The sequence below is a fragment of the Neovison vison genome, chromosome 1, assembly GCF_020171115.1.
Source record: "Neovison vison isolate M4711 chromosome 1, ASM_NN_V1, whole genome shotgun sequence".
Taxonomy (NCBI): Eukaryota; Metazoa; Chordata; class Mammalia; order Carnivora; family Mustelidae; genus Neogale; species Neogale vison.
In genome coordinates, this window is record NC_058091.1 from 51,049,704 (window position 1) to 51,062,016 (window position 12,313).

Here is a 12,313-nt window from a genome sequence, read left to right on the forward strand (position 1 = left end):
GAAGAAATAATATGTATCTCCATATACATTAATGATAGTCCCAACATGTCTGTGCCTCTAAAATAAATATATTTTCTAGGCTAATTTTCAGACCACGAATCTTTAAAAACTACTAGAATTAAGAAATCTGTTCTAGTTACAAAAGTCTTCTTAGGATCATTATGTTGGCTGACTGCAATGGGAAAGGGACCACTACTGTTGCTTATGTATTTACCAACTTTGTCTAATCATTAAGAGTGAGGATGGGGAGGGGCACCTGGGTGGCTCAGTGGGTTAAGCCTCTGCCTTCGGCTCAGGTCTTGATCTCAGCGACCTTGGGATTGATTCCTGCATTGGACTCTCTGCTCAGCAGGGAGCCTGCTTCCTCCTCTCTCTCTCTGCCTGCCTCTCTGCCTACTTGTGATATCTGTCTGTCAAATAAATAAATAAAATCTTAAAAAAAAAAAAGAGTGAGGATGGGGAGATTCATGGGTTGTGGATTTTGTGTGATGTCATCAGTTATCTAAATCCCAGGAATCCAATATTAGAAAACTTCCTCTTAATTAGGATCTGAAATCCGCTTCTTGTGTTCAACTGGTATGTGTGGTGAAGTACATTATTTGCCCCAATTCTCCATCCTCTCCTGTATCCATGCCCTTTGTCATATAACTTTGCAAGTTCTCCCACACTGGGTAGAGGGTACTTCCCTGCCTCTTTTCTCTGTGTTTGACCATCTGATGTGCTTTGGCTAATGCATGGGACAAACAATGACAGCCTAATGTTTCTCAGCCTTGCCCTTTCCCTCTTGCCTGTCTGCCACTGCTACAGAAGAGGTTGAGTAGCTGTCCTGAGTAGCTGCTTACCTCTCAACCTGGGCCCCAGAATAAGCACAAGTAGAAGGAACCAAACCCCAATTTATAACAAAGAGCCTAGCTCAGTGGGATCTGCAACCTGAGCAGAGCTTTCCAACATTCTCCAGGTCAGATGAGCAGATCCCCAAGTGGCCCACAGACACTCGAGAAGTATTTATTGTTGTATGCCCCTGAGATTTGGTAGTAGTTTGTTACGTAACAATAGGTGACTAATATATACATTGAGTTTTAGAAAAAAGGCTTTCTTTTCTACAAAGCTAGAAATAATTCTAAAAATAACTGTGGCAGATGATATGATTTTATATATATTCATTTTCTTAAATATCAGTGGCATTTAGGAGTGGTAATTAACTTATGAAGCAATATCACACATAGTTAATAAACTACATTTGTATTTGTTGTGCCCTAAATTGCACTATAGGAAAGTACACAATGGTCTTCATTAAGCTACTTGGTTATGAATTTAATAATTGAAATAAAGTAAATGAATCTGTGTAACTGGAAAATTCAACTAACGCTTTTAATAAGTATAAATATACTTTCAATAAGTATATTTGTATATACTTTCAATAAGTATATTTGTGGGCAGATGTTAGATTTGTAAAAATATCCTTAATGATTTAATTATACATGACTTAACTACATTTTAACAACAGGGATATTATACATAATAAACAGAATCAAAACAAACATTTGAAAAATGACATTTAAACAATGAGCTAGTAGTTTTAAAGGACTTAACATATACCTTGATTTTATGGAATTGAGGGCCATTTGGTTTATAAATGTTAAAGAATCATCCTCTAAGATAATAGATAATCATGTAAATGAAACTATGTAAGAACAAAATTTTAAAAATTTCATTTATAACTACTTAAAGACCATTGACAAAGCAACAAAACTTTTAAGATCTCTTGTTGCCTTTTACTATCTATTACATGTAAATATTTTAAAATGTAAATAATGTTTATGAAATAGACAATTAATGAGAATATTAGAGCTAGACTATATTGAGTAATTTATATTGTAAAATACAGTTACGTGGAAATAAGGACATTCTCAATTGAAACTGGCTGATTTAGTATAGAAATAAGACTCATAATGTTTCATATACAATTTAAAACTACTGAATTAGTGATTATATTTAGAGATCCATTTAAAATGCTCATTTAAAAAATATCCTTGAAAATCTTTTAAGCAGAAGATCTTCATACTTCAGTATGCTTCTGATATTTAGTAAATTGCTAAGGAAGTGAGTTACTGTCAACAGTTTCTACTGAGTTCAAGAGAATGCCCAGTCTCCATAAATAAAAAGTAAATAAAGGAAATGCATCAGAGAGTTGGAAAATAGTTTCATCATGCTTTTGAAGAAATTTCTTGATTTCTTGGTCATCATGCCCTACACTTGAAGTGTTGCCTTCTTTGGTTTCCTTTTGAAGAAGCTGCTCCAGAACCCAGAACAGAAAGAAAATATTTTCATAGTGTGTCGCATAACTGGCTTGAACCTACAAATAAACAACAAACATCTTTAAAACACATATTGGTTGTAGCTCATCTCAGAAAAAGCCAAATAAAGATAGTAAGTTTTCAGACAAAAAGTAAATGCTTGACATATTTAACACTTTCTATCTTCCTATTCCTTTAATTGGGCTGGAAGGAAAACAAAGGAAAACATTTCTTTCAAAAACTTTACAGTTTTGGGCGCCTGGGTGGCTCAGCGGGTTAAGCCTCTGCCTTCAGCTCAGGTCATGATCCCAGGGTCCTGGGATCGAGCCCCACATTGGGCTCTCTGCTCAGCGGGGAGCCTGCTTCCCCCTCTCTCTCTGCCTGCTGCTCTGCCTACTTGTGATCTCTGTCTGTCAAATAAATGAATAAAATATTTTAAAAAAGAAAAAAACTTTACAGTTTTGGTGAATGGCTTTTTTCTCTTGATGGCTTACAAAGCTCAAAATCTTTTCTCCGTATTACTGCTATAATTCATTACTCAGATGAATCTGAGAATACTTGACAGTGCCTTGTGTGTTGAATTCAGTGGTGTGATAAAAACTTTCAGTGTATGACACTAATGCCAATGATAACATAAAGATTTTGGGGGCAGAGTTTTATCCTACATTTAAGAATGTTTCTTTCTTTCTTTTCTTTTTCTTTTTTCTTTTTTTAAGATCTTATTTATTTGACAGAGAGAAAGAGAAAGAGCAAACAAGAGGGGGAGTGGCAGGCAGAGGGACAGGGAGAAGCAGACTCCCCACTGAGCAGGGAACCCAATGTGGGTGATGTGGGACTCGATCCCAGGACCCAGGGATCATCACCTGAGCCGAAGGCAGACATTTAACTGACTGAGACACTTAGGTGCTCTAAGAATATGTTATAACTCAGTATACAGTAACTCAGTATAACTCAGTCTTAGAACAGTTACGATCTCTCAGAGACCAGACAGGCTCTCATTCTGAGTCCACACAAATCAAGGAGAAATAGGATTAGATTGTGTGACATCAACATACATGGTCATGAGGAAAATATAGATGTGACAGAGAAGTTACTGTTTGGCCTTAGATGACTAAAAGTGAGATGGATCAAAGTGAGGACTAAAAAGTGGACAATGTAATATGAAGTGTAATATGAGGGGATACAGGAATCAGTTTAAAGATATAAAGTGGCTTTACCATTTGCTTATTAAGACATGTGTTGGGAACAATCCCCAAATCTATCCACTCTAATAATACATAAATGAAAAGAAATATTCTTTTAGAGCCCAGAGGAATGTATTCTATAATGAGGTGGTCCTATAAATAGTTAGATATATACTTTTTGTTGAGGTATAATTGACATAACATGTTAGCTTCAAGTATCACATAATGATTTGATATTTACATATATTGCAAAATGATCACCATAGTAAGTCTAGTTAACATCTACCACTATACAATTACCAAATTCTTTTTTGTGTGTGATGAGGACTTTCAAGATGCAGTCTCCTGGCTACTTTAAAATATGCAATATAGTGTTTAGTTAATATAGTTATTAACTATAGTCTCCATGCTGTACATATTCCTAATACTTTAATTCATTTTATAACTGGAAATTTGTACCTTTCCATTAATCCCTTCACCCATTTCAACACTCCCTAACCCCCACCTCAGGCAACTACCAGTCCCTTCTCTATATTCATGAGCTTGTTTTTTTGTTTTTTTAAATATACTATATACAACTGCATTATTTGGTATTTATTTAATTTTTCTGTCTGTCTTATATCATTTACCATATTGCCCTTAAGACCCATACCTGTCACAAATGGCAAGATTTCATTCTTGTTTTATGGCTGAATAATAATCCATTGTATGTGTGTGTATGTGTACACATACATATAAATAAGTATGCATTTGTGCATATACACACATATATTTGTATATACTTACACCGTATTTTCTTTATTCATTCATCCATCAGTGAACATTTAGGTTCTTTCCATGTCTTGGCTATTGTAGATGATGCTGCAGTGAACGTGGATAATACATGTATACGTTTGAATTAGTGTTTTCTTTTTCTTTGGATAAATACCCCAAAGTGGAACTTCTGTATCATGTGGTAATTCTATTTTTAATTTTTTGAGGACTCTCTGTAGTGTTTTCCATAATGGCTACACCACTTTACATTCCCACTGACAGTGGGAACACTAGGGTTCCCTCTCCACATTCTCACCAATATTTATTATTTCTCTTTTTGATACTAGCATTGTGACAGGTGTGAAGAGATAGCTCACTGTGGTTTTGATTTGCATCTCCCTGGAGATTAGCTATGTTGAGCATCTTTCCATGTACCTGTTAGCCATACATATGTCTTCCTTGGAAAAATGTCTATTCAGATCCTCTGCCCATTTTGTAATTGGTTTGTGCTTTTCCTATTGAGTTGTATAAGTTCTTTATATATTTTGGATATTAAGTCTTTATTTGGTATTTGATTGACAAATATTTTCTCCCATTCAGTAGGCTGCCTTTTATTTTGTTGATGGTTTCCTTTGTTGTACAGAGGCTTTGTAGTTGGATGTAGTGCTAGTTGCTTCTTCTTCTTTTTTTTTTTTTGGTCTTGTTCTAGGTGTTAAATCCAAAAACTAATTTCCAAGACCCCTGTCAAGGAGCTTATTATCTATGTTTTCTTATTGGAGTTTAATACTTTCAGACCTTAAATTCAAGTCTTTAATCCATTTTTAGTTATTTTTCTGTATTATATTAAATAGTGGTTCAGTTTCATTCTTTGGCATGTGGCCGTCTAGTTTTCCCAACACTATTTATGGAAGAGGCTACTTTCCCCATTATACATTCTTGGCTCTTTTGACATAATTAATTGACCATATAAGTAGGGGCTTATTTCTGGGCTCTCTATTCAGCTCCATTGATCCATGTATATGTTTTTAATGCCTATTCCATACTGTTTTGATTAATATGGCTTTGTAATATAGTTCGAAATCAGGAAGCATGATGCCTCCAGCTTTGTTCTTCTTTCTCAAGATTGCTTTGGCTATTCAGGTTCTTTTTGGTTTTAATACAAATTTTAGGTTTTATTCTATTTGAGACTTGCTTTTAAAGTGCTTAACAAGAACTACTTCTCCAACTGCCTGTATGTCACTCCTAACAAACTGGACTCTACATTCTTAAGTGAATATACCTAATACTTATGTGCCTCTTCTTCTGATCTAGAATGGCATCTCTTATCAATCTCTAATTACTAGGACCCTGGTCAGCCTTCAGTGCTATCATAGTCACCACATATCCATTGAGTCTTTCTCAAGCCCCTCAGTTTTATAGACTTGAACTCTACCTTATATCCTGGTTGGTTGTATTTATTTCATTACCCATTTAGATTCTAAACATGTTGAGAGAAGCAAATGTGTTCCTATCACTACAGTTTCTACAATTCCTAAAACAATGTCTGTTTAGCTCATAGTAGATCTCAATATACGTTTGTTGTTTTGAATTGAACAGGAATTACAGTACTGTAAAAAGAACTACTACAGATACATACTGGTTTGTATCTGAAGGAGAATTGCAGCTACATTTTTCAGTATTAAAAGTACTTTTCAAATACTTACTCCAAACTAAAAAAATTCACAGTATGTGTTTAACCTGATCTTGTCAGCAATACTTAACTACTTGTCGACTTGCTCACTAATGACCATACATACTGCAAATCCTATATGAGTTAACAGATAATTTTTCCTTGGAACTATGCTATAAACATAGCTGCTTAACCTAGTTAGACATTAGAACAAATTAGGTAGCACTGAAATACAAATTCTGTAGCAGAAGGGCACATTTATTTCATTCACTTTGAAGCTTTAGCTACAGCAGGTTACAGTACTTTATAATGATAATCGAGGCAGGATTGTCGCAATGATTTTAGATATTCACCTCTACTGATAGTATTAAATATATATTCCAGTATTTATCCTACTGGGCTCTTAAACAACATTAGGATTTTGTGAATTGAATGATTATTCTTTTTGAAATTATTTAGATTACTTTTTACTTAACCTTGGTTTTAATGTATAACATAATTTTATGAATAATTAAAAGTTGTCAAGGGGTGCTTATCACAGAATAAGGGAATTTTTCCCTTCTGATAAAGGCCATAGCATCCCAGGTAATTTCAGGGCAAGAGTGTGAAGCAGGCAGAGTGTCTTGGTATCTTTCTATTGGCTTTGAGATTCTTTCTTTGGGCATGTTTTGCTCTGCTTCCAGGTGGGCTGGGGTCCATGCTGTAGTGCCCCAATTCTATGTTTTTTTGGACTTTGCTTTTACTCTTACTAGAATTTATCTGTCTTGAGTTCCACCTCTATCCTAAATGACTCTACCAAATCACTTGATATATTCTTTTGCTCTAAGATATTACCAGTTATAGAACAGTGATATGGAACTGTCTCTTTAGGGACAGTATGCACTTAGCCAACATCCCTTAGCAGCCTTTCACCACGATTGAAACGGCATGTCTGTGGGGGCGGTCTTTCCTGTAGTTCCCAGATTTCATCACACTGGCAGCTGCTGGCTCTGCTTAATCATATGCTCAGGCACTTTCTGAATTAGTGCATAAGCTGAATAAAAACAAAAATAAATGCTATCAAAGTGATAGTCTACCGTATTTGGTGTTATTTTTACACTCTCAGCACCAAACTAGACTGAATCACACTGGTGTTGGAAAATACTCAGGACAGGTAAAACATACCCACCCAGAAAATACTCAAGTGTTTTGTCTGAACATCCTGCCAGGAAGACTGAATGACCCTAGTACATGAATAAGATGGCTGTGTGAATCTGATAAAATGCAGTTCATCTTTCTACTCGGGTCTTTTAGAATTGAAGGGCTCTTGAGAGGAAGCTTTTAGAGTCCCATGACTACTTCCTATTACCTAATCTCATTTTTTTAAAAGATTTTATTTATTTATTTGGCACAGAGAGAGAGAAATCACAAGCAGGCAGAGAGGCAGGCAGAGAGAGAGGGGGGGGGAAGCAGGCTCCCTGCTGAGCAGAGAGCCCGATGCGGGACTCGATCCCAGGACCCTGAGATCATGACCTGAGCTGAAGGCAGAGGGTTAACCCACTGAGCCACTCAGGCACCCTCTAATCCCATTTTTATAATAGGGGACCTTTCAAAGAGAAGATACTTTCTTGGTTAAAAAAAAAAAAATCACCAGATACTTTTGCAGAGTATTTTCACAATTAAAACCTTTCTTAGATTTATTTTTCTATTCCTGAGCTGGGCTTAAGAAAGTTAAAGTTTGCAAAAATTTTTTTTTTATCCAGTGGTGAAAAATATTATTTTTCTTTACATGCTGCTAAATTTCACTTCAAAAGTTAGACTCTGAAGTTAGGCTATAGACACATAGTGGTAGTTTCCTAATTATTATTTTAGTTGGAATTCAGTCAAAGTTAACTTGACGTTTTTGTAGAAACTTATTATCTTTGATGCGATCACTGCTTTTTGCTAATTCCATGTCCATTTCTCTCTCCCTTTTCATCAAAAGAAACCTGGTTTTACTCTGGGTGGCAGTAGATCAACTAAAATTGTCTATTTCCAGTCTCTCTTAAGGCTAATTCTGCTCAAAGAGATATAAATATAAGTAACTAGTTGGGCTTCTGAGAAAGCTCTTTAACAGCAGGCAAAGTCTGGTAGAAGGCAGTTTTGCCTTCCCTCTTCACCATTGTTCCTGCTCTGAAATGCTGATGCAATACCTGGAGGTAGAGTAGCCATTTTGTGAGCTTGAGGATGAGGGCCACCCATGGGTCGGTAAAAAGGACCAGATTCTTGGAGGCATGGGGCAACTCAATATGGCTATACCTTCCTGCATTGTGCTTGGGTCCGCTTCTTCCATTTTGGTCTTTTAAAATTGGACTCTTGATGGGGTGGTTCAGTCAGTTGAGTATCTGACTCTTGGTTTTGGCTCAGGTCATGATCTCATGGTCATGAGACTGAGCCCCGAGTTAGGCTCCCTGCTCAGTGGGGTGTCTTTTTCTCCCTCTCCCTTGCTCCTCACTTCCCCCTGCTTGTGCTCATGCTTTCTCTCTCAAATAAGTCTTTAAAAAAATCTTTAAAAAAATTGGAACTTTGGGACTTCATCTAGGCAAGATGGGGGCTCTGAAGTTTTCTTTGCCTTGTGAAGGTACTGCCTTCTGTTGGAAGACAGAGATGCCTAAAAGGGCAGTAACAGAGTCATGTTTCTTGACAGCAGATGATGTAAAAAAGTGTACTATACATTTGAGTGTGGCTCGCAGTTTGGATATTTATATTTAAAACCAAAAAAATGTAAAGATGTAATAGTTCATTAAATTCAGTGATTTGATCATTTATGCGTGCTAGCCAAAGGCATGCAGTGGTGAAGTCTGACACTTTCAGAAACAAGCATGCTGTTATAGAAGGAGTGAAGACAGAACACGATGTTTTTCTTATTGCTACCAGCACAAGAGGTGAAGGAGAAAACTGGATCATTACAGGGCAGAAAATGAAGTCAACGAGTATAGGCGAATAACATAAATGTTAAATTAAATGTTCACTGAATATAAATGTATCATTGGCTCAGTATCCTCCATGCCGGAATTTATTAGACAGAACCAATAAGTAAGATACAACTAAAATAAGTAGTCTCTAAAAGAATGAATTAAATATAATACTTTAAAGGAAAAGGTCAGTTGTCACCATGATAATTAAGTGGGAAACTTATGCCAGGGTTTTAATAACTTAGCCTTTTATCTACTAGAAAGCAAAGAAGGCAGTAGATTTCAGTGAAGGAGTTGAGGAGGGTGAAGTGAACCCTCTATCAACAGTTTCCTAAGCAGCTTGCAGCTTCTGAAGCACAGGGGAAAGCACCAAAGGAGCTGATATGTAAGCAGGGGCTTAGCTCCCGAGCCAGCACAATCTTGCACATGACCATGGTAGCAACATCACTTGAGAAAGGAGTAAGAGAACTGTATGCATATTATATATAGAATGTATGTTAATTTATTTATTTACTTATTTTTCAAATATTTATGACAGTGAGTAAGGGAGAGAGAGCACGAGCAGCGGGGAGGGGCAGAGGGAGAGGGAAAGGGAGAAGCAGATTTTCTGCTGAAGGACAAGCCCAACAGGACCCCAGGATGCTGAGACACTGGCTGGATCCCAGGACGCCGAGATTGTGACCTCAGCCGAAGCTGGATGCTTAACTGACTGAGCCACCCTGGAGCCCCATATATGTATATTTAAAATCAATGCCCTTATGATTGAAATAGGAGCACACATTCATTTAAAATATGTCTCTGCAAAAACGGTGTTCTGTCCTTTTCTATTCCCCACAACCTGGGTGCCAGACCATAGTGAAGGTATATAAAGCAAAAGGCTGATCAGAGCAGAGTATAGTTAATTAAGAAAGATTTTCTAGAGATGACTTGTGAGCCAGGGCTCTAAGGGAGTGAGGGACACAGATTGGTGAATCATCTTTTGATCAAATTGCCAGGTAAAGAAGAATAAAAAGGATCCAGTGGGTATTAATCTTTTTGGCTCTATACATATAATGGTATGATTGTCTGCCTAAAACACTGAATCCTGGAGACTGGTTCTAAGGGCTTATGTCTAATTTTAAGGGTAACTTAGATGAAAAGTTCTAAACTATTAAAACTACTAACGTTTGCAATCTTGATATTTTGCCATGTTTCCTATGGGAAATAGTTTGAGCATGCAAGATGTATATGGAGAGCTACGAATGAAAGGAATATACATAACAAAAAATTTTAAATCTGTCATCATGAGCCTTGTTTAAAAATAATGATTTTCTTGGGGTGCCTGGGTGATTCAGTTAAGCATTTGCCTTTGGCTCAGGTCATGATCCCAGGGTCCTGGGATTGAGCCCTGCATCAGTCTCCCTGCTCAGCAGGAAGCCTGCTGCTCCCTCCCCCATTCCCCCTGCTTGTGTTCCCTCTCTCACTGTTTGTTTCTCTGTCAAATAAATAACATCTTCAAAAAAATAATTTTCTCACTAACCAATTATACCTCCTTTTCTCAATCTGTTTCTTAGGGCTGAAATTATATAAATAAAGTAATACAAAATGAACAGACTGGAAAAGAAAACGGCCCACAGTGGGCAACGAGTTTGAACAAGAATCACAAAAAGGAGAAGGATGATTTGTGTTCGTTTGATAAAATATCTAGGCTAGGACTCCAATAAAAACAGATATGGCAGAGGTCCCTGTTGGTTGAGATCTTTGAGAAAATAGAATCTTACTAAGCAAGACTTTCTTTTTTCTTTTTTTTTCCCCCAAAGGAAGGCCATCAATTGAATACATATTCATTGCTTATTAAACACCAGCTCTGCCATTTACTAGCTGTATGAGCTGGGTAAGTTATTTAACCTCACTAAAATTTCCTCATCTAAACTAACTTTCCCCATCTAAAATTTGGAAATAACCAGGGTAATTCTTCCCTGGGGTTGCTGAGAGAGTAGATGTTCAAAACCCAGGAAGGATACACATACATATTTATATATTTAAAACACACACATTTTCAAATAAGTATTCTCTATTATCTGTTATTATCACCACCATCATTACTTTCTTTTATTTTTTTTAGATTTATTTATTTATTTTAGAAAGAGAGTATGAGCAGGAGGGTCAGAGGGAGACAGAGACAGAGAATCTCAAGCAGACTCCATGCTGAGTGTGGGGCCTGACACGGGGCTCAGTCTCATGACCCTGAGATGATGACCTGGCTGAAACCAAGTCAGTTGCTTAACTGACTGTGCCATCCAGGTGCCCCATTATCATTCTGTGTTAACCCAAAGTGACAAATATATAGTCCCTCTCCATAAGGTAATTTGCACCTGGAGGAAGGCTCCTGCTATTAAGTACTGTATTGCGGTCAATTTTTAGAAGCATTTCAAGCTTACTGCAAATTTTCAGTTGAGCTGTGTAAAGAATCTAAGGATGTATCTTCATCTGCTTTCCTCTACCAAGGAAGTCTGTCATAGGCAAAAGAAGCAGAGCATTCTTTTTTGCATAGAAGGGTGATGCTGAAGAACCAAAATGTGAGATACGTACTTTAAAGCCGTTCTGATATTAGAAGGCCCTGAAGATGGGTATCATTATGGGTTGAATGCAGTCTTCTGTGATATGAACAACTGTAAAATGGTCCATCAGCCCAGTACCTACCTCTCACTCCCTAACAAGACATGATAAACAGCCAGCTTGACTATCTTTTCTAAAAAATGTTATATTCTCCAATTATCTGACTGGTGTGATCAACTTGTTCAAGTCTATCCTGGAGGCAAGTTGGTAAAAATGGAGTTTCTGATTCCTAATAATCTGCCCTTCTTGTGACTAACCCCATAATGTCATAGATTAAATTCCAAGTACTTAAAAATTTTATATCTGAACTTTTCTCTGGGGAAATATCCTTTGCTTTGACTATTATTTATCACTTTCTTGGTCATCAGAATAAGCAGACTGGTGGATAGGATAAGGTCAATTCCACGTAGACGCTTCTTATCAGATCTGCTCACATAAATAGAGAATTCCTCATACCCAGACATGGCACTTTCCTGTTCTAACAGATTTCCGGAGTCAACCTTAAATAGCTTTACACTGAATCTTCATTCCTTTCTCAGGATCTGTACCCTTCATTATGAGGTCATCAATCTCACTCACAGGACATTTTTTTACCACTTTATACCCTAATATGAAACTTAATCTAAGGCTAGAAATCCCTTTCAAGTACATTTGAGAAGCAAATAGATCATTCACTAGTTTGGACTTCTATCACAGTCGTTCTTGGCAAAGCAGTAAAAACCAGATAATTTGGTTATTAATATAAGAGTCTGTTAAGTGAAAGAACAGAGTTCAGAGACTGGAATAAAAGCAGCTAAATTTCTTAAGGACTATTCAGCTGGGAGTACTTAGCACTTTACAATTTTGTTTCTGCTTGCTTAGCACGCGTCCTTCTTGACT

General features: G+C 36.9%; 1 protein-coding gene across 1 annotated transcript in view; it reads right to left on the reverse strand.

Moving 5' to 3' along the window:
* Positions 1 to 2,095: 2,095 nt before the first annotated feature.
* Positions 2,096 to 12,313, reverse strand: part of MEI4 (meiotic double-stranded break formation protein 4) — a 199,772-nt gene continuing 189,554 nt past the window's right edge. The window contains exon 4 of the mRNA XM_044236540.1: positions 2,096 to 2,356. Coding sequence (XP_044092475.1) covers positions 2,096 to 2,356 — 261 coding nt within the window. The remainder of the gene's footprint in view (positions 2,357 to 12,313) is intronic.